The sequence below is a fragment of the Tiliqua scincoides genome, chromosome 6 (assembly GCF_035046505.1).
Source record: "Tiliqua scincoides isolate rTilSci1 chromosome 6, rTilSci1.hap2, whole genome shotgun sequence".
NCBI lineage: Eukaryota > Metazoa > Chordata > Lepidosauria > Squamata > Scincidae > Tiliqua > Tiliqua scincoides.
The window spans coordinates 68,310,316-68,337,231 of NC_089826.1; the positions used below are offsets into that span (position 1 = coordinate 68,310,316).

Genomic DNA, 26,916 nt, shown 5'->3' on the forward strand with positions numbered 1-26,916 from the left:
TGAAAACCGCAAGTGCCCATTTTTTGTTATTGTTAGATGTTTGCAGGTGCTGGGAAGCCTGTGGAAGCTCCCTGGCCCCGTCAGGGCTTCAGCACTGGCTGCAGGTAAGTAAAAAAAAAAACCCTCCCAGCCCTGGCAGCAGCACAGTCCTGAGGATTGTGTTACTGCCTTCCCCCGCCACTTAAGGGGGCCAGAGGCAGTTGCAACGTCCCAGTTTGAGATCCTCTGGACTAAACAATCTGAATACAATACTATATGATTATTTTGAATATGTAGATCAGCACTAAAGAATAAAAGAGACAACCAGCTTACATACTTTTTCTTAGGCTGGACAAAACGTTTATGTTTTTGGTCCAGCTCTCTGTCTTTCTGGAGTTCAGATTCCCCACGGTAAGATAAGCTTATCAATGGGTCATTATTTGAAGTCATAAGCCCTTACCCTTGAGCAGAAGAAGTTGGAGAAGCAATTTGGAACATTCTGTGCCAAGAGGTTTGTTGGGTTTTGTGCAGGGCTTTTTTTTGTAATGGAATGCACCGGAACGGCACCTTTTTCCCCCCCTCCTGGCCCCCACCTTTTTTCCCCCTCCTCCTGGCCCCCACCTTTTTTCCCTCCCTGCGCCACCCAGCACTGCTGGCTAAGGAGGGATTTGAACCTCCAACCTTGTGCTCCACAGCCCAGTACTCTCTCCATTGGGCTATAGGAAAGCCTAGAGTTACAGTGTTCAGAACTAATATATAAGGTCCTGAGCCCAGCTGGTGGCCATCAGCGCCTCAAGTATTAGTTCCAAACACTTTGAGCCTAAGACTTCCAGTGGCTCAGTTACTAAAGTGCTGGTCTGTGGAGCCAGAGGTTGGGGGTTCAAATCCCCGTAAGGAATAATTTCTTTTCTTCTTTTTTTTTTTTTTTAGGTGGGGAGGTAAATAAATAAAAGATTACACTTGTTAATCTTAAACTTGTTCTTGTGAGTGGGTTCCTGCACCTTTTATTTTACTTTTTTTACAAAAAAAGCACTGCCCCTGCCTCACAGCACTCAGCTCTCGCCTGAGCCCAGCCCGCCTTTCCTCTCCCCGCGCTCTGCTTCCCGCGCAGCTACCAAGCCAGTGAGGGCGTGGGGACATGTGCTGAGGAGGAGGAGGAGGACGACGACGACGAGGGACAGCCAGCCAGGGAGACGGGTTGCAGCACCCAGGTACTGGCTTGGCAGAGGAGGGGGAGAAGGAAGCTGACTGGTGCAGCCCCTGCACCTGAGACAGCCTAGGCATGTCTACTGAGAAGTAAGTCCCCTTGTGTTCAGTGGGGCTTACTCCCAGGAAAATGTGGATGGGATTGCAGCCCAAGCCTATGCAGGTGTATTGAGAAGTAAGTCCCCTTGTGTTCAGTGGGGCTTACTCCCAGGAAAATGTGGATGGGATTGCAGCCCAAGCCTATGCAGGTCTACTCAGAAGCAAGTAATTCATTCATTTTTATAGTTATTAATATAAGGCTTGGCTGATCTAAATTAATTAAGCAAAAATTATTACTAATAATTTAGTAGCTTTGTAATGTCATCAACAGGAGATTTAGGTTTTTAACTATAAATGGGGAAGCTTAAGTGTCCTTGCTGCATTATAACAACACTTAGGAAATATGTATTCCTCTGTGCAGTAGGTCAGATCATTGTTGTCTATTAATTTTTGGTTTTTTTAGACTATATTTAATAATCACTATTATTATAATGGGGAATGGGGACATAGTACACAGGGGAAAGGGGGGAAACACAAAAGATGGGTTAATGAATTGATTAAGTTATGAAGTTATGAATCAAAAATCATGTGGTCACACACCCTCTATTGGTTCAAGATGAGTTGTAAAATAGATTATATTCCGGTATTATATAATTTATCTATTTTACAATTCATCTTTTGTGTTTATTCTTCTGCTCCCCCCCTTGTGTGCTTATATTGCGCATTCATTGTTATCTGATCACATATTTCTCTTTTTTTTGCACCAATCATGTTTCAATGTCTTGAGCCAATAGAGGGTATGTGACCACATGATTTTTGATCCATAACTTGTTTATTAATCAATTAATTAACCCATCTTTTGTGCCCCTCTCCCCTGTGTGCCAATTGATTTGGGGTCAAACAAATATGTAGAGTGATGTAATGTAATCATTTTTTATATTTTGCCTTCATCAATTGTTTTAACCAATATTTATTAAATGTTTTAAAAGTTTTAATTAATTTTTTTGGTTGTTACATATTTGCAAATACATGCAACAAGCCATGATATAATCCTTGGTGTGTGCTCCAGTGGTGGTCCGTCTCTTTTTGTTCTTCTCTCTTGAAGATCTCTCCTCATTTTCTAGTTCTTAAGTAGTTGGGGAATGGGGATTTAAAGAGAGAGAAATGAGATGAATGAATAAATAAAAGATTTATTTTATTTTAAATAAAAAAATATTATATATATTTATATATACATATATATATATTAAATAAAATATTTTATTTTAAATAAATTTAAAAATAAATAATAATAATAATAATAAAACTTTATTTTTATCCCGCCCTTCTCCCTAACGGGACCCAGGACGGCTAACAACATATTAAAAAAAACAAAAACAGATTTTAAAAACGTTAATACATAGCAGATAAAAACATTTAAAAACACACTACAGAGGCCATAAAAACAGTAGTCAGATTAAAAGAGTAAAAGAGCAGATCACTGAGGAATCAAGCCTGTAAAACTAAAAGATGTATAAAAAAGTTAAGAAGGCCAGAAATCAGAAGGCTTGTTTAAACAACAGTGTTTTCAGGCCTCGCCGAAAACTCTCAAGAGTTTTATAAAAAATAAATAAAAGATTAACAAGTCGTGAGTTCCTGCACCTTTTTTTTTTTTTTTTACAAAAAAAGCACTGGTTTTGTGGGAACTGGCACTGAATTTGCATACTTCAATATCCCCACAATAACAGCTTAACTAATATATTTGTAATTTAAAAGGTTATGTTGAAGAATGCAGGCCTCCAGTGTTGTCTCTATTAAAGAAAGCTGATTTTACCGTCTGTAGCAAACAGACTTGGGGAAACAGGGAACAAAAGACTAATTTAAAAATATGTTCTAAGTTAAGACATTATTTTTCTTTATAAGGAAAACTATTTATTTGAAAAATGATACAATCTGTTTACATTAAATGTTCTGTATTAGGAAAATTAGATTTTCTATATTAAACCATACAAAGAAGTTAAAAATACAGGGTATCTCAAGAAGACATACACATACTTTTCAGTGTCAAATTTGTTATAATTCAGACTTATACTGCATATGGTGTACACAGAAGCAGTTGTTTGACCCAGTTAATTAGTAAGTTAGTTAATGAATTTGATCTAATTAAAATTAGCTCAAAATGTTTTGCACTAGTATCTCTACACCGTTGACATCATTGATTAACAGCCCAGTCCTAAGTGGGCCTTCTGCCACCCGTGCTAGCATTTTGGTGGCATAAAGTCCTTTATGGCTGTTGCGAACACAACATGCTGTCCAGAGTAGCTAAAGCACTGCTACAAGGGGTGAGCAGCAGCAGCAGCCAACCAGTCGATCCTCCGTACCTGCCGCTGGTACCTGGGGCACTGCCACTACAGTGTCCCGTATGCCAAGGAAGAATGCAGACCTCACAGAGGTGCCTGTATAGTCTCTGCCCTCCCTGGGAGAGGGAAAGGAAGGGCCATGATGATAGGAACTTCTGATACTGCCTGCAAACTCCAGCAAGTTTGGGTTGGGCTTGTAATGAATTTGAGTGGAGGACAAACTGTTCAGTTCACTGTTATGAGCCCCAAATTCTGAACTTCAACACAATCATCTAGATAGATCAAAAGAAAGTAAGCAGTCTTATGCCATTTGCAGACAAGGAACAGTTTATCATGTACATGCTGAATATACTAAATGGATCATGCAAAAGTAATAATTTAATGTGACAGAAAAATGCATGACGAATAAGCCATGTAGTCAATAGCATTCAAAAGGAGGACCTGAATCTAGTTCATTTTGCCAGCCCTACTCAGATTATTTCCATCTGACTGCCCTGACAACAAGCCTTGCCAAAATACCACTTTTGTTCATTCATTTGCAGTTTGTATGGTCAAAAGCTAGAACCTGTCTTAAACCATTCTGAAAGGAATCTAGTTGAAACTGAGAAATAGACTCTGAAGAGCTGTAGCATGTAGTGTTTCTTCATGAGAAATGTCAAGGCTTTTAGAGTGTTTATTCATGATTCTCGGGTTCCTTTCTCCTGGACTGTTCTCCAGAAATATATTTATAGAGAGCTTAAAGAAAAAAAAATTACTTATGACATGGATCAAGTATCATCAATTTTTGCTAAGTATTGGTCTTTATGGGAAAAGATCAATCACCTTTCCTATCCCCCACCATTGATGCTGCTGCAGTCACACTGATGGAGCATGTGCTGCATCCAGTTGTGGTTGAGGGGGGACGATGGGACAGCCAGCAGGAGGATAAGTAAATCTTTTTTAAAACACACAGTATAATATAATACAGGTGGCACTTGTTATCTGTGAATTTCATAATCCACAAGTTCCAAACCAATGGGGGAAGGGCTCACCTGGTCCCTCCGAAGGTGACCAGAGCTGCACTCCTGTCACCTCCAGAGGGTGTTCTAAGCCTCAGATAGGCTGCCTGTGGGCCTCAGAATGGCTGTATCAAGCAAAAAGACACAACTTCTGATTTCTCATGGATACTGAAAGTGATGTTTAAATGCCTTTAAAAGGCATTCTGAGGGCCAGGGAAGCCCTCAGCAGCTCTGTTTGCCTTAGGAGGTTTAAGGGACCATTGATTCAATTGTCCATGGATTTCGGCATCTGCGGGGGTTCCAAGAACCAAACCCCCGTGGATACTGAGGGCTGACCTGTATATTAAAATATATGCAATATATAAAAGTATATTTTTTAATATTTTATGTTGCATATAATTAAAAAAATTACTTATGCCCTGTTAGCCTGTCCAATCACCCATGGGTCTTCTTGGACCTACCACAGCTGTTTTGCTGGCGCATGTCCAGAGAGAGGAAAAGAACAGGGTGGCCTAGGAAAGAGGGGATAGGATCTAGTGTGCACTGGTGCCACTGAGATCCACCCCCTGTAATGTGAGAAGTAGCACCAAAATATGTTTTTCAGTCCAAATTGAGAAAAGTCCAGTAGAGTTAAGTGGAAACCTAACAAACAAATATTGCATTCTGGAGGGAAGTGGGAATTGTTTAGCATGAGGCTTACAGCCCAATCACCCAATCCCATGCTCTGGTGCTGCTATGAGGTACAGAGGCACCAAAATGGCTGCCACCTGCTATTTAGCTGGCACAGAACTGAGGAGACCCATCCTGGGCTCTGTGGCTCTGGAGGGGACATTGGATTCGGTGGCAGCCTCTGCCACCATCCCTACCCCTTCTGGGCCCAATCCACCCTCCAGCCCTCCCTCCCTCTGCCCAGTTCTGCCTCTTCCCCTGTCTTCCCCCTGCCCCCAAAAGCCTCCCGATGGCCTAACATTGCTCGGCACTCCTCTCTGCCAGTGCAGCGGCCTCTCTGCCAGCATCAGAGTGCCTTACGGCACTTTTACGGCACCCACCACCAGTGGTGGGGCTGGAGCACCAGCAGTGCACTGGTTTGGATTGGGCCCCAAAATGTATGTTCTTTGGTTCCTATTGTAATCAACTCTAGTGCCTGTCTTACAAATATTATAAAGTTATTTTCTTAAGACTTAATCTTTGTCCCTTCTGGATCTGAATGAACTAAGTACAGATCGAGACTGTATAATTTAATGACTGATTAACTAAATGCACCAACAGAATGCTTGCATACATAGCCTTGTAATAGAGAACTTCACATACAGAGGGGAAGTTTTACTTATCCAAAGGCACCAGAAACCAAAAATTGGACTTGCAGACTTGTCAGCTCTGATTATTAGCTTCTGAGGTGTTTTTTTAAGAGATATATTTCAATATAATGAGAAATATTCTTCTCTCTGAATATCACCTTAAGGAAAATAAAACCCTCCACTCCATGAACACACCTGATAATATCTTTTTAGAAAAGCAAGGGGAATTAGACTGACAGATACTTAATGGGTAAGAAAGAATGGATAGAAAGAGGAAATCCATGGAGAGACAGACACTGAATGGGATCATTAACATTACAACAAAACAGTAATGCATTAGGCAGATGTAAGGTAAAATGAGCTATGCATTGAGCCTCTAGAGAAAATGCTTGCAATTTCCATTTCCCCCTCTCACTCCCTCTCCTGGAAGACATTTTCTCACTAATAATATAATATCTGGTCCAATTATTTGGCAAAATCTTTCTCTGAATCATCTATAGAATTATAATTCAATTGTTTAAGAACTGTTTTCAGTGTTAGTTACCCCACATGAAAGGCTACAGAAAAATCCTCACTGCTGACAGGACACAAATTGTAATGTTGAAAAACATTTTATGTGCAGCATCTGCCTGTCTGTGCTGTGTTGCTGAAACACTGTCTGTGCTAAGGACTGTGTACACGTTAAGTAGCTTTTAAATGTTACACTCTTCACATACAGTCTCCAGATGAGCCAGGGTGTTTCAGGGTCTGTATGCGGTGTGAGTCTTCCCTGTGAGCTGGAGACTCTGAGGCATCATTTTCCATACATTTCAGGTTTTGAGAACAGTGCATGTGCTAATCTATTGTCAAATGTGTGTTTGTTTCAGGGGGGCACCTGTAACAGAAATTGTACCAGTGTACGAACAGCCACAGCACAAGAAATGGCTGAATCTCCGCTCTGACTGGGAGAGCAAAAACATGTCCACATTACATGCCCTTTTAGTAGCAGGGTAAGAAACAGCTAGCCTTCTATGTATTACAACTAACTTTTAGCTCAACCACCCTCATCCAGAATAGGAAATCAGCATCTTAAAAGAGCCTTTGCATGGAGATTCACTTGCTGTATGGGTGCAGACAGACTGGATGCATATTTGGACATATATTTGGATGCATATATGACCCACGCTTACATTCAGAAATTTGGCAGATTCCTCAAACTTTGAGAAATGTGGATATCAAGATTCAAAATGTCTGTACAAAGTAACAAATTTCACAATGACCATTTCAGATTCGTTATTTACTAATTCATGTCAAAATATGACACTTCACATTCATTTTAGCAGTAGAATAATTCCTACAAGGGGAGGTGAAAATTATAAAATATTTCTTACATCCCATTTATTAGTGAGGAAGCTGTTGTAGCGTTGGTTAGGACTACGAGGTCTACTAACACAAACCTTTTAGTGATATTAATAAAACACAAATATTGCCTCTAAAAATCACAACTCCTCCTGTTTTCCAAATTTGTTATTTAATGAGAGATAAAAATCATTTGTGCCTGTAGGAGCTATTCAGCAGAAAAATTATGCAGGTACTTATGTGGGCACAATGTGTACTAGTGGAATTGTCCCTCATGAAAACTATTATTTCTATGCAGGTTGCCATGCAGAAGCAGAAGCATTATTTCTCTTCTCTGCACCAAAGAAGGTATGATTCATCTAACTATAAAGGATGATATTATAATTGATAGAAGCCTTCAAATCACACACATGCCCCATCCATTTATAAAAATCTGTGACTACTTGAGAGCCTAGGAACCTCTTGATTTACAGTAATCACATAATTTCTAATTAATTTTCAAATGCTTTACTATTCCCCCCTCCCAGCAAACTGCCACCCTGAGGTCAACTAAAGTAAGAAACAACAAGGTTGGGAGAAGGGATCCCTCTCCACTAACAAGGGGAGGAGGTCTAGGCAAAAATTCTACTGAACAGAATCAGTGATAGAATAGCATCTGAAAGGGACACACAAGTGGGGTTGCTAACCATCTCCTCCCAGTAGGGCTGTTGGGCCCTTGCAGGTTATATAACTGTTAGCCAACTAAAAGCTGCAGTGAGGTCTGACTGCACCAGTTGGTTCATTGGCTGACATGCAGTCTGCAAAGCCACTGGGGCTTGACTGGAAGTAGGTTAGCTACCTTGCCAGGCAGCAGCTGGGCTCACAGTGGTCACTGGTTGGGGTTTGTATGGTGTCTTTACCTGTGGGACAGCTGCCTGTGGGGAACAGGGAGAAACACAGAGAGGCTAACAAGGAGTTAGCAGCAGCATCGATCAGACCTGTTCTCTGGATTGAGATGCATTTTTGGTGTTTGTGAAAGGAAAGTCCTGCCACTAGAGTGGCGGTGGTGCCCTGTTGGGGGCAGGGGCATGGTGGCTCAGAAAATTACGCTTCCTTATTATTTATCTCATTACTTAATAGCTTTCTTGGATATACATAGCCTTTCATATTTTTGGATTTGTTGTTTTATTTTCTAATCTTTATGTACTTTTCATGTGTGTTACAGACTGCATTTAGGGAAAATGGTTGGGTATATTCGTGAGAATTTTACTAAGGAATTTGTTCTAATCACAAGATCAGATCCTATTTTTATAATTATTCAATTTAACGCCACTGCCCTCCATAGACTGAACTGGCAGTGATGTAACGAGACCATGATTTGGTTTTGTTGCAGTGTCTTTCATTTGCAATAGTCCTTTAAATATCTTTCTGCACAATCAGCTTATTGAGCATTAGAAGCTTATTTGGTCTTAGTTTGTTCACATGGTCCACAATGGAACACTGTTGCAAGAGTATTGCATTTTTACTTTTTTTTGCCCCAAATGCTCAAAGTTCAATAGTTTGGAAGTCTTACCTGTTTTGAATGGTGTTCAGGGGTTAAGAATGACCTGGCAGAAAGGTGGTTTAGGGCCCAATCCTATCCACACTTACTTGGGAGTAAGCCCCATTGACTATAATAGGACTTCTGAGTAGACAAGCATAGGATTGGGCTCTTATTGTATTGTCATCAGATTTTTTTGTCATGGAATTTATGCCTGTTACCTACCTTGAGACTTCAGGGTTAAATAAAATAACTATTTAGTGTCTGACTCTCCTGCATGAGGTGATCTCTCTGTAGGAAGTGGTCCTTTTTCTTATTAGTCACAATACAAGAACAATCTATAGAAGAGTGCAGAGAACATAATCTTTCTATTAGTCTGCTTATTGATTAATTAATGTATTATTAAATAATTAGTCTGTGTCTGTGTATGTATTGTGCTGGTATAGAATCCATTGTATATTAGGCAGATTTCTAAAACCAGTAGTGATTAATCAAGGAGACAGCTTCTGTATGCCTAGAAATAAGTATGCAAAAATAAAACATTAACCATCTTTAAACATTCATCAGTGGGTTGCTGTGGAATAGATGAGTGAAATGGAAGAAGTAGCATTAGTAGCCCCATCCTAACCAGCACTTGCGCAGCAGGGCCGCACAGCCGACACTGTATCCTGCGCTGCCTAGGAGCAGGCTGGAGGTCACCCTCCAGAGTCAAGGGAAGCTAGAGCTCCCCTCACCTCCATGTGGAGAGGCTGCAGAGGCCTGCTGGAGGCCCCCTCTGAAATGAGATTAAACTGAGAATGTCTTCGTTTACCGTCATACTCCTAACCACTACTTTGCACCAGCTCTCTGGATATAAGTCCCAGTGGCGTAGCTAACCAGCACACCGCCCCGGGACACACCATCAGCCTACTGCTCCCTGCCCAACCTGGAAATAATTGCAGTAGCATGGTGACATTGCCACAATTGCTTCCTGTATGGCCAATCAGCCACGCCAAGAAATGGCAGATTGGCTATAATTACTTTAGGCACAATTGGTCATGCCTGAAGTAATTGTGGCTAATCGGCCATGCCTAGGAAAGCTGATTTCTGCCTACTCCTGAAGCCCTTCTCAGCACAGTTGCCAGGAAAGGGGTTGGCCACTCTCCTGGAGACTTCAGTGAGACTCACTGTTTCTCCCCATGGGGCTGGCAACATGAGTGGGAGCTGCTGCAGAGGTGACTGAGAATCACCTCCACTGCACCTCTCAGACGCGTTGCTGCCCCCCCCCCCCGAAGATGAAATCTGCTGCCCAGTACCATGTGGTACCATAGATCATGTGCCCAAACTTTTTGGCAGGAGGGCCGCATCATCTCTCTGACACTGTCAGGGGCTGGGGAAAAAAATTAATTTACATTTAAAATTTGAATAAATTTACATAAATGAATACATTAGAGATGGAACATATATAAATGAATACATTTTACTGAGCTTATTTATAATACACATACAGGCATGATTTGATAAAGACACATGAGTACTATGAACTTTGTAACTTATTGTGAGTGGTGGAGCTGTTGTCTCGAGGGAGGGAGAGAAACGATCCTTACAGCAGCAACCAAACTTACTTATTCCAAAGCATAACTAAACTAAAACAGAATAGGGATGGAGGGGGAATGTTCCTGGACTGCAGCACCCACACTTATTCACCCCAAAGAGAAGTAAATTAAAACAAAATAGGGATGGGGAGCAGAAACGATCCTGGACTGCAGCACCCACACTTACTCACCCCACTCACTGTTTTCCAAAAAACAGGAAGTGATGTTCTAAGACAGAGGTGCCCAAACCCCGGCCCTGGGGCCACATGCGGCCCTTGAAGCTTCCCAATGCAGCCCTCAGGGAGCCCCCAGTCTCCAATGAGCCTCTGGCCCTCCGGAGATTTGTTGGAGCCTGCACTGGCCCGACGCAACTGCTCTCAGCGTGAGGGCGACTGTTTGACCTCTCGCATGAGCTGTGGGATGAGGGCTCCCTCCATTGCTTGCTGTTTCATGTCTGTGATGCAGCAGAGGCAGCAAAGGAAAGGCCGACCTTGCTTTGTGTAAGGCCTTTTATAGGCCTTGAGCTACTGCAAGACCTTCATTCATTCATATAAGTTCATCTTTAATATATTCATTTATGTAAACTTATGCAAATTTATTCAAATTTGAAATGTAAATTAATTCTTTTTTTCCCCGGGCCCCCGACACAGTGTCAGAGAGATGATGTGGCCCTCCAGCCAAAAACTTTGGACACCCCTGTTCTAAGACCTTAAAAGGCCTTCAGAGGCTTTTGAAGGGGTTCCCCAGCCCTCCAAAGGCCGTTTAAGGCCTTAAAATGGTTTTCGGTTTCAGAAAAACTGGAAGTGACCTTCTTAGGTCTCCTAGAGGGCCTGTGGCCTCCCCAGCCCTCAGAACACCCTTGCCTCTGGAGAGCTCACTGCGGGCTGCATCTGGCCCATGGGTTGGGTTTGGGGACCCTCACCATAGATGTATAGGCAGCTGCACCACTGATAAGCCCAGCATGAAGAACACTTTACTGAAACAAAGTATTTACTGAAATGTTTATACATTTACCTTCGTATTCAGTTTTCGGAAACTTTGCTTCATCATCTTGAAAGATGCTCAACTTTGGAGTTGATATCTGAGTTTCCAGAAAATTCAGGTCAAATTCTGTCCCATATTAGCATAATGTTCCTGTTTTCTTATTAGATTGTGGGCGTCGCCCCGCAGCTCGCATGAGCAAGAGGATCCTTGGTGGCAGGACTAGTCGCCCTGGACGGTGGCCATGGCAATGTTCCCTGCAGAGTGAGTCAAGTGGGCACATATGTGGCTGTGTCCTTATTGCAAAGAAATGGGTATTGACGGTGGCACACTGTTTTGAAGGGTGAGTGGTGCTGAGAATGCCTCTTTACTTATTGGCATAGGAATTATAGTTAGGAAATTAGAGAAAGGGTTCTTAAACAGTGGTCTTGTATAATTTTCAGCTAGTCAGCCAGCAAACTGCCCTTCTGATCCTGATCTGGCCATTAATGTTCAGAAGCATTTATTATGTGGAGCTCAGGCATTAGCCTTGTTCACACAAACGTTGTGGGGATACTGTCCATTTCACCATGGGAACAGTGTGACCAGATGTCATAATGATGAAAGAGGACAAGGCATCCCAAAATGTAGGACATCCAAGAAAAATGTAGGACATGACAAAATAAAAGCTAAAAACACTTGTATGTTGATTTTATATGTTAATTTAAACACTATATTACTTACTATTATATGTAAAACTATATTACATATAATTTATTATATATAATTTATTAATTGCAAGAAGGCTATGTTCTGCCTGCAGGGATGACTCACAGGGAAAAGGAGCATATTTAAGCTCTTTTCCAGGACATGAGGCTAAAAAAGAGGACATGTCATGGAAAAAGAGGACATCTGGTCACCCTGTGTGGGAAGAACGAGACCATACTCATTAAGTCCCACCCCCTGTGCAGATGCAACTGCAAAGTCCCATTCTCATGCATACAACATTTAGAAGTGCAGACAAATTCTGTGTGTGGAGGGCAGGACTTAGTGACAGCTCAGTCCTATTCAGGATTTGACTATCAGGGGCAGGGTGTTATGTCAGCGGAAAAGTCTTCCGCTATCTGAAATGGCTGAGTAGGTGGTCATTTTCTGAGTGCTTCTGCAAGAAGCAGCAGTGCTCCAACCCTGCCAACAGACCTGGCATGCCCACTGGGGAAGATAAGGCAGCAGTAGGGGTGAGGGTGGGCAGGAAGGGGAGAAATTGGGCAAAGAGGGTGGCGGAATGGGGCGGGGAGGTGGAGGAACGAGATGGATCCAGCAGCAATGGCATGCATTGGATCCTATCTCCTCTTTTCCAAGCCTCTTCCTTCTCCTTGAACTTGCACCAGCAACAGAGCTGGTGCAGGTCTGAGGAGATCCATTGTTTAGTGATAGGCTTATGGAGGAGCAGGGGAAAATAATTCCCCCTTCCACTTCCAAAACCTCCCAATCTATCCACCCCTTACTGGATACAACTTGCATCTTTTTGTTGCAGCTGCATTGGTGGGAATGGACAGGATTGGACTCTGAGTATGTCAAAACAAGGGCGGTACTTAGCAAGCTGCTCTTGGCTTTCACTGCATTATGTGAACAGAACTATGGTGTTTCCATGGGCCGCAATTGGTCTCAGCCATCCAGAGCTGTAGTTTCTGAAAGACATTTCTGGAAGAATTTCATAGTTGCTTGAAACTATCAACATTTAGAACGGTGCTTTGGCCTTCTGAGTTAATAAAATTGCACTGTGTAGAGCAAATATATCCAAATAGACAATAATTTTTAAACATTTATTTATTTAGGCAGGGAACATATATGTAAATCAATTATCATCTTGCTCTACCCACCACCGCCTCCCTACCCCTTCTGCCACCTGACACTTTGTCAAACCTCGCTGGGCATGGAGGGAAAGTTCTTCCTCTCCTAAGATCCGTCAAGCTGAGAGGCACCAGATGGCAGAAGTGGTAGGGTGATTGTGGTAGTAGGGTAGGATTTTCAGTGATGCGTACCCAAAAAAAGGAAGAGAAGCAATGGAATTTTGGTGCCACTGCAAGCTTCAGGTGGGCCTGGGTAGAGTTGGCACCAGTGTTTGTAGCCAGTTGCATGATCTGTCTGCATCTCCAATCAATCTAATTCCTGGATTAGAAATCAGCACAGTTCAGTTGCCTTCACAAGTAAATCAATCACATTCTGTCTGAGGCAGCAAGCCTATATGCACTTACCATTTAAATGAATGGAATGTACTTCTGAGTAGACATGCATAGGACTACACTGTTTGTCTGGTCACTGAAAGATAATATTTTCAAGTTCAATTTGAAAGGACTCATGATACGATGCCTGATTTTTTTAATCCATGGTTATTTTGGTCTTATTAGATAAGACGCCTGTATGACTTCGTATTGCCCCAAGGATGCAATAAAATTAAAATTAAAAACAGTCTTTCCTTCTCATGAGGAACTAAAACACAGTACATGGTACTGATCAGGCTACCCAAGAAGAATCATAGCCTACGTCTTGGTTTGATCATGAGAGTAAAAAATATCTTTATGGTTTGAAATGCCAGTCTTTGTATACCATATTATTTCTGTCAGTTAATAAAATAGTCTCTATGTTGCAATAAAGCACTTTAAAGCCATTTAGAACACGAGTGCTGTTTAGTAATGGACAATGGACATTAATGTCTTTATCCCAGAATTGCCTGTGGCTTAAACTCCATCAATGGCCAATGGTCATTCAACTGTTCCTCTTGAACTTATTGTGTAAATTCTATTAAAAAAGAAAACAGTGAAGTTACAAAACCTAAGAGAGAACAGTTCACATCGCTATTCATGTTTGAATGAACCTGATATTAATCTGCTATGCAAAAACCTTTGAAATGTCAACTTATCTAAACACATGTAGCCCCCAGTCTTAGTAACCACTTTAGTAACCATCTAAACAATGGAATTTCCATAGGCAGTCTTCAGTCAGATCATTAAAAAAAAAGCCAGATTCTTATTTAATATAAAAGGTGATCTTTCTCATAGCCATAAAAAGAGGTATGATATTCATAATTTCTCTTGTTGGGCAAAGCTTAATTTCCCTTTTTACCTGAAGGTCCAGTAGAAGTCAACTTTCAAAACAGGCTTTTGCAATAATGAATAGTGGTGGACTTTCTCAGCCCCACACCCCAAGGTAAAGGTCTGCAATGGCACCCCCTGTGGGCTGTTGCTGCCCACTGCATGCAGTCTGCCCCTCCCCACTCATCTGAAGCTCATGGAGCCTAGCGCAACCCCAGGCTGCATCAGAGAAGCTTCCCCAGGCTTCCCCAATGCTATAAACTGTGCTTCTGGAAAAACAGAAGCACAGTTTCTGACCCTGTCGGAAAGGCTTCTGTCGGAGATGTTCCGTGGAGTCATAAAGGCTTGCTCCTGGGGCATTTGCCTCATTGAATATAATGGGAGGTCCGCCACTGATAATGAATGAGTAGCATGGTGCTGTGGTGAATGTATTGGTATGGGATTGGTGAAATTCTTACTCAAGCCATGAAGGTTGCTGGGTGGTCTTGGGCAAATTGCTCTCAATTTGCCTAACCAGTTTACTTTTTATTGTGAGAATTAAATAAACCCTTGTACACTGCCCTGAACTTTTAGGAGGAAGAACAGTATAAATATGTCAAAAGTAAATTACAGCACTGTCATGTCTAGTCAGAAATAAGCTTCATTGAGTTCAGTAGAACTTACTTCCAGGCAAGGGGTGTCTAGGATTGCAGCCTTAGTATATATTATCGGTTGCATTCAGCACTGCATAAATTACTATCCAATATGGTCAGTACATGAGCATATCATTTTAGGTACCTATTATTTTCTGAATATATCATTTAATATGTTCTTCATCACTTTTACATGACAGAAAGTGTAGAAGTGACCATCTCCATTTAAATGTCCAATTGAATTTTGTTCATTTCAGTATTGGGGGAAAAAAAACCTTGTTTCCATGGGAAATATAGCTTATATATTTGTTACTTTTATGGAATAGAGGAATAGAGGCCAAGCAGGCAGCTAAATTCTAAGTGCATATCTTATTTCTTTCCTGTTCGCCAGGAGGGAAAACCCTGCTTCATGGAAAGTGGTATTTGGTATCAACAACTTGGATCATCCTTCAGTCTTTATGCAGACTCGCAAGGTGAAGACTGTTATTCTACACCCCCGCTATAACCGAGCCGTGGTGGATTATGATATCAGCATTGTCGAACTTAATGAAGACATCAATGAGACAAGCTACGTAAGGCCAGTCTGCCTTCCTAGCAGGGAGCAGCTTGTTCAGCCAGATACCTATTGCTACATCACAGGCTGGGGACACATGGGAAATAAAAGTAAGATAAATGTTTTCCAGATTGTTGCACAAATCTATTTACCTTCCACCAACCTCTGTCAGTTAGTAGCGCTAATGGAAACCTGCCATTTCAAGTGAAGAACCTTTGTTCCTTATGAAATATCTGAAACTAGGAAATACCCCAGCCAAAGTCTGCAGCTTGTTGACACTTGTTATGTCATTTCATGTTTAAATGTGACATCAGGCCCAGAATCCAAAGAAGGGATATGTACTTGAGAGAGAACTGTACTTGCAGCTGGTTTTCATTATTGTTTAGCTACACTGTTTCTCACTGCCATAAGCTAAATCTGTTTTCTAAACAGAATAGCAGTTTGGCTCTTCAGCAGAGCTAACTTCTATGACAGAAACATACAAGCAATATGGTGTCTGCACCTTCAGTTCTCTCCCATATAATGCAGGTCCCTTTTTTAAAATCCTGACCATGGTTTTGAGTTACTTTCCAGCAGCATTCTCTTATTCCTAAAATTGATGGTTGCTAACATTTGAATGAGTGCACTCGCATACAAACCCATAAATCTGCAAAGAATTTGAATCAAGTTCCAAAAATTATCAAAATCTATTTCTTTATTTATATCGTCCTGTTCCCCTCCTGGTAGAGAGGTGCTCAAGGCAATCAACAAATGCATTTATACAATAAAAACAATGTATTCAACAATATATTGTATGAATATGTATATATGTATAAAAAGAAAAACCCAGTGTTGAATATAAAAACAATGCCAGAACGTTTTAACTAATCAAAACAACAGAGCATGACTACCCATGACTAACAAGAAAATTAGGCTTCAGCATAAATGGAACAAAGGTCTTTAGCCATCACCAGACCAGAGGCAGGGATGAAGGATGTTCAGGGGCAATGAGTTCCACAAATTGAATGCCACTGTGGAATAGGCCCTCTCATGTGTCACTGCCAAATGCATCTCTGCCAGAGGTGGAACATGCAAGAAGGCTTTCAGTTGACCATGGGGAATGGGCAGTTTTATACGGGGAGGCGGACCTTCAGGTATTCTGGTCCCAACCTGCTTAGTGCTTTAAAGGTCAAAACCAACAGCTTAAATTGCACATGCAAATAGACCAGAAACCTGTGCAGTTGACAAAGCAAGGACATTTCATTTATCATGCCTACTACCAGAGAACAATTGTGGCTGAGCACTCTGAAGTAGCTGATATTTCAGGTTGGTCGTCAAGGGCAATATGTAAAGTATATTACAGTATATACTTCATCTGACTTGTCAGCAGTGCTGATGCCAGCTTGCTGGGCCCTGGAGCAAATGCTTGCACTGGGTCCCCCAAGGCATCCTTCATCCATCCTCTAATAGTGCATTAGCAGCAACTGTTACCCTGATCTCATCTGATCTCGGAAGCTAAGCAGGGTCAGGCCTGGTTAGTACTTGGATGGGAGACCACCTTGGAATACTGGATGCTGGCCAGGGCCAGGAGTCATTAGCCAGCAATGGCAATTAGGACAGGGATGCCAGTATATTTAAGGGATGCCAGTAAAGCAGCATGTCGTCCGAAAAGTGTTTCCCCCAATATTTTTTGCAATATCTTGGAGGATGTGCGGGCTCACTTTTCATATTGTGCATGATCTGTAAGTTGCATTCCGCTATTGTCACATAAAAAGGAACCGAGAGTGGTGTGATTCAGAGAATTAATGAGCATCTACAAGTACCTCTTGAAGGTATCAGATTAAAATTCTTGAGCAGGTACTATTATGCTATGTAAAGATTGCTCAGTTTAAGTGAGCAGAGGGAGCTACATAGCTAATTCTATTAATATCATTTTAGCAGAACCGTATTTGTTATTCTGTGGCTTTGTGCAAATTTTAACAGCTAGACACAGAATCATAACAACATTTAAGTGAGAAGGATCATGGAATAGTTTAGTCCAGTGATCTTAAACATTTTTCATGCCACAATCTAAATAAATAAATAAAGTATGAGACTCGTGCCCACCATTGATCCTGCCCCCCTCCTGGGACCCGACTGTAGTCTCAGACACCACCCTGACAGGAAGGCAACACTTGCATGTTAGATGATAGGGGTATCACCTGATCATCAGTCCATTAAGCATTTAGCTATCATCAAGTTATGGTGTGTCTAGAGAAGGCTGTTCATCTTGTCACTTGGGCAGAATGGCTATGCCACTGTATGCATGGTTTTATGTAATTTGACAACTGTTCTGTTTTTTCTTCCTCTGTAGTGCCTTTCAAACTTCAGGAGGGAGAGGTTCGTATTATTTCCTTAGAACAGTGCCAGTCATACTTTGACATGAAGACCATCACCACCAGGATGTTATGTGCAGGCTACGAGTCTGGTACTGTGGACTCTTGCATGGTAAGCTAGTACTAGACCACGTGTTTTTTGTGCTTGTGTGTTTGTTTTGAGCTGGGAGAAGTAGCAAACACACTAGAAAACAGTAGAAGTATTCAGGATGGCCTTGACATGATGGGATACTGGGCTGAAATGAACAAGATGAAGTTCAACAGGGACAAATGCAAGGTTCTGCGCTTAGGCAAAAAATAACCAAAAAAAGCAGGTATAGAGTAGGACAGATTTCGTGCCTTTTTCGTGCCACAACCCCAACAAATAAATAAAGTATGAGACCAGGGACCCACCACTGATCCCACCCCTCTCCCAGGACCCGGTGCCAACTCCCCACCCCGTTGCCACCCACCCCCCACCCTATTTTCCTTGCCTCTGTGTTTTCACAACAACCCTGTTGAGGTAGTTGCCTGAGCAGGGCTGACTTTAGGAGTTGTGGGACAAGAGAGCAAGCTGTGCAGGACTATATCAAGAACTTTGTTTTGATAAGGTAGTACCATGATTGGATTTAATCCAAGCCCTCTCTTGCACAGGCTTTAAAAGGTAGTCATGATCCTGCCAAATGCAGCTTTGTGACCCCCTCCCCCATTCGTGACCCATAGGAATAGGAGATACCTGGCTTGGCAGCACAACATGTGAGAGGGATCTTGGAGTTGCAGTGGACGAATATAAGTTAGCAATAGGCTAATGCATTTTAACCTGCCTTAGTAGAACCACAGCTCAAGAGAACTAGCGGCAGAGGGTTAATTGGTTAGTGGCTGGGTCTTAGGTAGAGACTTCAGATTTGCATCAATTTAGTACCATTTTCTCTGGTGAGGTGGCTTTGATGTAGGAGTAAGAAAAGGGACTTCTATATAGTCAGGTGTATCACCCTTCCTACCACCTTTCAAATATTTTCTGCGAATTGTGTGAAATTCAGTTCTTTTCTTCGCCTTCTGAAAAACCATATTATATAAGGGAACACATTAGATAACGACAGAAGCTATTACTGGTTCCCTTTATAACTTGTGTTGATGTATGCAATTCTGAAGTCAATTAAATCAGATTGGAGCCTCTAGGACAGGGGTGCTCAATAGGTGGATCGCGATCTACCGGTAGATCGCGAGGCAAAATAAGTAGATCGCGGAGCCCTGTCTCTCCAAACTGTTAATATGTCAGTTTCGTCTAGTGACTGGACGAAACTGACATATTTAGCTGACACTAAACTGACACTGTCTTTAGCTGCTCTTCAGGCATGCAGCAACAAAACTGACTAGACTCCAGCAGGGGCTCCATACATTAAAGGGGGTGTCTGTCAGACGCTTCCTTCCCCCCTGGTAGATCTCCAGGCCTTGCTGGGTTTCAAAGTAGCTCTCGAGCCAAAAAAGTGTGAGCACCCCTGCTCTAGGATGTAATTGCTAAGTCATTTCAAAAGAAAACCAATGAATTTCAAAAGAAAACCAATGAGCAGGTATCAGTATTCAGTCATACTGACTTAATGGAAATGGAAGTAGGACACGGAAAACACACTACCACTAATTGTGAAAACCCATGTTCAGGAATTGTGCAAAATATACTTCAAGGTATATACTTCACCAATGACTGGTGTTCCCAGTTCTTTTAACTCACAGAATCTATTGTAATAGTCATTGTTATAACCCATTATTTTCTGGTGTCAGGTTCATCTAACTTGATTGCTCTCTTAGCAGGAATAGCTATATGGAATAATCTCCATGTCATTACAGGGTGACAGCGGAGGACCTCTGGTGTGTGAGCAACCTGCTGGACGCTGGACTTTGTTTGGCTTAACTTCTTGGGGTTCTGTCTGTTTTTCAAAAGTTTTGGGACCTGGAGTTTATAGTAATGTGTCTCATTTTATTGAATGGATTGAAAGAGAAATCTACATCCATATGTTTCTGCTCCACTGATTTGTCAGAATAAAATGCTGTGCTGACTGGCAAAAGACACAGTCCAAGAGCGCTAGAACAATGAAGGTGTTAAACTGGAAAAAAATCTGATGATTTATAAACATTATGGGTTGTAAATGACAGGTAGTAGGACAGCATGAATTTGTAAGTTGTCTGGTGCCAAAGGTGCCTCTGATTAACGGTCAAATACTTTTGTAATCTTTTCTGACTTCTTTCTTTAGTGCATTTTGTTGCACAAGCAAAATGCTTAAGAGAAGAATCAACCAGTTTCTATTGTAATACAAGGCCTTTCCAACCCTTAAAATTAGGGGTTCTGCAGATGTATCAGTTTTCCAGAGCATCAAGAGAAAGAAAATGTATACAGGTAAACAGTTTTGGCCTCCATCTTTTACATCGAAGAGTCTGTACATCTGCAAAGGTGGTGAGCACATTTGTCAATGTTTAAGTGGTCCTTTTTCTTTTAACTTCAGTTGCCCTCCCCCCCCCCCCCCGGTCAATGTGATTTTGACTTTTTCACTTATGAGAAGAGGTTTGTGTAGGTACTTCAGATGCTATCAAACCAAGAATATCTTTGAATCCAAATTTATTGTTTATAAATCTTTATCTTTCTCTGTCTCACTCACACATTCAGTCTCTTCAAGGACAAATAAATCAATACAGACAAAGCAAGCCTGATTACTATGGCAACAGTAAACCGGTTATTTTAAAATAAGGATTACTATTTAAAGAAATTTTAAACTAGCAATTACCAGTATAATCCATAGTACTGGATACAGCAACTTGACATATAAACTGCTAAGACAAATAAAAACATAAGGGCAAGGGCTTGTCTAGTCCAGCTTCTTGTGGTTCACACATGCCATTGGAAGTACAGAAGACAAAAAAAATCTGTATCCTGTTGCTATTCTCTTGCATCTGGCATTCAGAGATAGGCTAAGACCCAGAGGTCGAGTATGCCCATGTTGCTTGTAACCTGTGATAAACTTTACCTCCATAAATCTGCCCAATTCCCTTTTAAAGACATCTAGGCCAAGTGCCATCACAACATCTTCTGGCAAAGACTTCCACAGATTGATTTTGCACTGGGTGAAGACATTTTTTTCTTCTTGCCTGTTCTTATTCCATGCCAGTTCATTTTAATGGATGTCCCTGTGTTCTGGTGTTGTGCAAGAGGGAAAAGAACTTCCTTCTATTCACGGCATCCATCCCATGCATAATTTTGTATGTCTCAATCATGTTCCTCCTTGTGCACCTTCTTTCTGGACTGAAGAGCCTCAGACATTGTAGCCTTTCCTCGTAAGGGAGATGCTCCAGCCCACTAACCATTTTGGTTGCTCTCTTCTGTACCTTTTCCAGTTCCAGTTTCTGAGATGTGGTGACAAGAAATTGACACAATATTCCAGATGTGGCCTTACCAACAATTTGTACAATGACCTAGTAATATTGGTTGTTTTATTCTCAATCTCATTTTTTAATGACTCCAGGCATGGAACTGACTTCTTCATAGCTGCTGCATACCAGGTCAACACTTCACTGAGCTGTCTACCAGCACTCCATGATCTTTCTTCTGATCCATTACAGACAGCTCAGAACCCATCAGTGTTCATGTGAAATGTTAATTTCTTGCTCCAGTGTCCTTGTGCATCGCTTTACACATGCCTACACTGAAGTGCATCTGCCATTTTGCTGCCCACTCCCCAAGTTTAGAGAGATTCTTCTTAAGATTTTCACAATCCATGCTGGGCTTCATCACTCAGAAAGATTTAATGGTGTCTTCGCACTTGGCCACCTCCCTGCTTATTCCCAAATCCTGGTCATTTATGAATAAATTGAAAAGCAGTGGTCCAAAGACCAGTCCTTGGGACACACTGCTTGTTATCCCCCTCAGTTGTAAAAATTATCCATTTAAACCCATGTTCTGTTTCCTGTTCTTCAACCAGTCCCTAATCCATAAGAGGAGCTGGCTTCTGATTCCTGCACTGTTGAGTTTTCTCAGGAGCCTTTAGTAAGGGTGTATGTCAAAGTCCAAATAAGTCCTTCTGAAAGTCCAAATAAATATCAATGGGTTCACACATATCCACATGCATGTTGACATTTTCAAAGCATTCTAAAAGATTTGTGAGGCAAAACCTTTACAGAAACCATGCAGATTTTTCATCAACAAAGCTTCTTCTTCTGTATATTCCAAGATTTTATCCTTGATTAGGGATGTCTTATCTGGGACAGATGTTAGGCTGACTGGCCTATAGTTTCCAAGGTGCTTTCTCCTTTTTTAAAGATTGACATATTAGCTATTCTCCAGTCCTCTGGCACAAATAACAACACTCCATAGGTTACAGACAGATCTTTAACCTCTAGGCAACAAATCTTGTTTTCCTTAATCTAAGAAGCGGTCTTGCCTAACATATATGACAGAAATTGTGGGCCCAATCCTATCCAACTTTCCAGCACCAGTGCAGCTGCAATGCAGCCCCCAGGTAAGGGAGCAAATGTTCCCGTACCTCGAGGAGGCCTCTGTGACCGCCTCCCCACCACAGGATGCAGTGCACGCCCCATTGGCATGACTGCACCGGCACTGGAAAATTGGATAGGATTGGACCCTGGAACAGAAACTCTAATTGGGTTAGAATACAAAGCGAGTATTCTAGAAGGTCATATAAAACAACTTCAACCCTTTGGCATGTAATCTATGCTGAAATGCTGTTTTTTATCCAGATTGTGTCAGGTGTCTGGGAACACTATGCCCCTTCTTGCTGCCTCCCAAATTTCATCTGCCTTAGTTTTTATCTCTCAACTGGCCCCGAGGATAGAGAAGCGGTATTCAATTAACATCAGAAGCACTCTGAAGGGCAAGCCTTGAGCCAGTGTTCACTTGATCTCATGACAGAGAGATGGCTTTACATGGCCTCTCCACAATTGTCTTTTCTTTGCGTACTGTGTACTTTTCTTACTGCTATGCCCTGGACCTGATGCCAGAGAACCAGTGCAGCATGTCAAGACCATTTTTGTGAGGGCTGACTCATTCATAAAACAACAGAAGCCCAGATAACCCCAGCACCATCCACTGTTTCTGTTATCCTCCTCAGGGGTTACCATTAGCAAAGAACATCTTTCATCTCAAGGTCTATCACTTCTGAACTCTGATAATAAACCTCTTTGTCTCCATACACAGTAGAAATATTGAGAAATTCTTTAGCAGGGGACTTGGCACTAGTGACTGCAGCAAATTCTTTATCTCAAGAGTATCCAAGAGGGTTGACTTGACCTGCACTGTATCCAGCGAAAGTTAGGAGATGGCTGTGTGCAACTTGGAATAAGGGGATATTTTTCCCCTTACCCCGTGTCATGCACCAGCCACCACATGGGGCTACTTGGATCAGTGCCAGCAAAATTGCTAGCACAAATCCGAGCAGCCCAGTGTAACGCTGGGCTGGCGGAGGGGGGGGGCGTTAAGATCCACCCTAAGTTGCCTAGGCTGATCCCACCCCCCTCCCAGGCCCGGTCTGTCTGTTCCAGGGTATAGCTGCAAACATACTTTACAGCACATTTGTGACACTCTTAGCCAGTGACGGGACAGCTCTGCCAGCTCAACCAGGAGTTAAGATTGTGCCGTTAGTTTCAGAGTGAACCTTTTTAGAACAGATGCCACATTCTTAATTGTCACAGGGCAAACAGACAGGAAGGCTTTGGCAGCAGTGATAGAAAAAGACATGCTAGAAACCCCAGAGAACTGTTAGGCTATCTCCCTTGCGGCACAAGTTGCAGTTAGACATAGATGGAAATCTTCACTGATTCAGTGCTTTTTTCAGCAAAGTGTGTCCCACTTTCACAGGGCTGTACTTCTTTAGTCTGAAGTGTCTTATGGGGTGGCATCTGAGTTGGCCACTTTGCTATTCTTTCTTCAAGAACCACAGATGGCCTATGCTGGAAACAGTGCACAGTGAATGCCTGCCTAAGACTACACACAAAAGTCAGAGATATTTTTCAAAGCCTCAAGGAGTTCTGAAGCACTGACCCCGTGGAAGAAATTTGAAATTTTACAGCAACTTCAGTCATACAGTGCTGGACTGTCACTTAGTCCAAAGTACTGTTAGAGTAGAATGTATAAGCTTTGTTCTTTTTTTATGCACCTGTTATGTGTGATATTGTCCACTCTTATTACTAAATATTACTACTTAGGTGGAAGGAAAAACTACAGCTTTTTACATTTGTGTTTGTATTGTGGGACAACAAAACTGAGTTAATTCCTCCCCTTGATGTCAAACAGTACCAAATTTCAAATAGAACAAGGCAGGTTGCAGCCATTATTATCTTGTATGCAAAGAGCTGGAACCAGAAACCAAGCAATCTCAAAGGCCCAGTTCAGTTTGGGAAATTCCTTTGTGGAACCATGTGTGGGAAGGGACACTCCTGAAGTAGCAAGAGACTAACATAAATTTTTGAACCAGATTGTGTCATGGTCTTAGCTGCTGGGAAAAAAAATGCTGCCGTGGTCCTGCCTGTTTCATACTATCTGTTTGAAGTGCACTTGCATACCTGATACCAAGATCATGTGGACAGGCATTAACTGGACTCTTATTTTAACTAAGGATGGACAGGACAGCCAATTTTTCTTCCTTGCATGGATTGAATATGTGCATGACAGGTTGGTGAACCACCAAGAGAAATTAATGCCAGCATGCATGTATCCAGTGTGAGACAATCTGAATGGACATGATGGCAGGAGGTCTGATCTAGAGGGTAGAACCTCCGTCTGCCTGAAGATAACATCCACAAGGTCGCCAGTTCGAGGCCACCGGCACCGTGCGACCTTGGAGCAGCTGACAAGCTGAAGCCGAGCAATTCCATCTGCTCTGAGCGTGGGAGGATGGAGGCCAGAATGTGAAGCCAGATCGGAATGAAACACCTTGAATGTAGTCGTTCTTGAAAGAAAGAACCTTCTTTGAAATTGTAAAAATCCCTATTTAATAAGGGATTTAATAAAGCCTGCCTATGTAAACCGCCTTGAATAAAGTCTTGAATAAAGACCAAGAAAGGCGGTATATAAATACCTGTTGTTGTTATTATGATGGTGGCTAGTTATGCTCATGGTAGGCAGATCAATTTGTCATGTGTACATTGACTCCATACAGGTAAAAATCTCAGCTGCATGAACCGAAAAATACCCCCACCCAGAGTAGTTGGATGGATTGTGTCCCCAGTTCCTTTACTCTCTTTGGGACTCAGGGCTGAAATTCATTTGTGGTAGGCTGGAGGATGCAAGTCTCAGGTAGTTTCTTGTCTCTCACACGTTCATACCAAAAATCTAATTTCAATTGGTTGTATTGGACTGTTTCTCCCTCCCTCAGTATTTCCAGCTGTGGATGCTGCCAGATCTGGGTTTCTTTCTTTCATTCTTTTTGAATTGTAAAATGGAATTTAGTAAGTTGATATTTAACATTTAATATTGTCTTGAAATTCATCAAGACAAAAGATTTTTTTTTTTTTAGTATTCCTCATGGTCAAATTTGAAAAGCAAAATTTGAAAGTATTTTTAATTCCAAAAGGTACCCTCAGATTCTGATTTTGTTTTTTAACATTCATTTTGAATTGGTTCAAAATTTATTTCGGATCTAAGCTCAGATCTAAATACTCTGGCTTAATTAACTTGTACATCAGGTTGAAAAATATGAGTCATGGCATCAAGGTTGTGACTGCCAGTATCTTACAAGCCATTTTAATCTGTTTTGCAAGACCCTCATCTTCTTTGTTAAAGTATTCTAATTGAAATTAAATATTAGGCTGGCCCAGGTCTCCCCTACCCCAATTGACTTTTTGGCCCCCTTGGTCTACAGTCCCAAAGTTTTTACTCATTGACTATCAACAGCACACAGGTGCTCCCATCCCAACCTGGGAGAAATTGTTCCCCAGCCTGTTCTTCTGGGCTTCTTGTTTTCTCAGCAATGTGTCTTCTTTCATTCTTTATAGGAAACTATATATTGAGTTTTGCTGCAGAATACAGTCATATATTTTTCCCAATAATTTCCTCCACAACATTCCATGTAGAAAAAACATTTCTATAATTTTATACATGTATTTTTATACTGCTTGTTTTTTCTATGTATGCTTCTTCAAATATTGTATGTGTTTTAAAAAACCAGATATCATCTTTGTGATACAGTAAATATTTCTCCCTGTGTATGGTCAGAGATAGGCAATTAAATGTATCCGACGGTTGTAACAGGGGACAGTTCTCTGATGGGATTCATAGTCTAGCATTGTTTTACATCCACAAATGAAGCAGCATATGTAACCCATGTTGTGTCAACAAGCTGGTTTGTTTTTATTTCAATCCATATTATGAAAAAATGCACATTTATTTTTTCAAAATAAATTCTGTGAACAAAAATAGCCTCAGCTCCCTGTCTCCATACCTTGAACAGGATTTCCAAACCATTCCTTCAGAGCTGTGATCAGTACAAGAAGAAAAAGAATGAATTTCTTGATCTCAGTCTAGGTAAGGTTGGTAGCTGGCCCATGTGAAAGTATCTAAAATATGGTGATTTTTGTTATGAAGAGTTATATAGCAGAAGGCTCATTTCAGTTACAGGAATTATAGTTACATCTTATTAGTACAATACCTGGGAGTCTCAAGGAGTTAATGCAATAGCACTAAAATATAATGTAGTTCTTTAACCATCAGTAGGGTGCGCACTATTGTTTTATATTCTTGAAAAGTCCTTTGAAATGGTGGACAAATGCCAGGCTAGAAGGAAAATGCCACTGGGAGTAATTCTGAGATGGGATGGATAAGGATAAATTTGGGGAATGGGACTGCAAGAACAAACTACGCATTGAAAAAACACCTCATCTTTCATTTGTTTCCTGAGTGAGAGAACATATTAAACAAACATCTTTAATGTGCACTACAGACAAGCATCAAAACAACCACAACTGTAAAACTCTCTGAGCCTGTATACAATTGATTTAAATGCTTCAATAATCCTCATTTCAAAACAGTCCCCCAGTACCAAAGTGACAGAACA

The 26,916-nt window shown here is 41.5% G+C and overlaps 1 protein-coding gene across 5 annotated transcripts in view; it reads left to right on the forward strand.

Moving 5' to 3' along the window:
• Nucleotides 1–26,281, forward strand: part of CORIN (corin, serine peptidase) — a 128,590-nt gene extending 102,309 nt beyond the window's left edge. For all 5 annotated transcript variants that reach the window (XM_066632035.1, XM_066632036.1, XM_066632034.1 and 2 more), the window contains 6 exons: nucleotides 6,726–6,848; nucleotides 7,496–7,545; nucleotides 11,440–11,614; nucleotides 15,369–15,640; nucleotides 17,863–17,996; nucleotides 19,709–26,281. In XM_066632035.1, coding sequence (XP_066488132.1) covers nucleotides 6,726–6,848; nucleotides 7,496–7,545; nucleotides 11,440–11,614; nucleotides 15,369–15,640; nucleotides 17,863–17,996; nucleotides 19,709–19,891 — 937 coding nt within the window. In that variant the 3' untranslated portion in view covers nucleotides 19,892–26,281. The remainder of the gene's footprint in view (nucleotides 1–6,725; nucleotides 6,849–7,495; nucleotides 7,546–11,439; nucleotides 11,615–15,368; nucleotides 15,641–17,862; nucleotides 17,997–19,708) is intronic.
• Nucleotides 26,282–26,916: the final 635 nt, after the last annotated feature.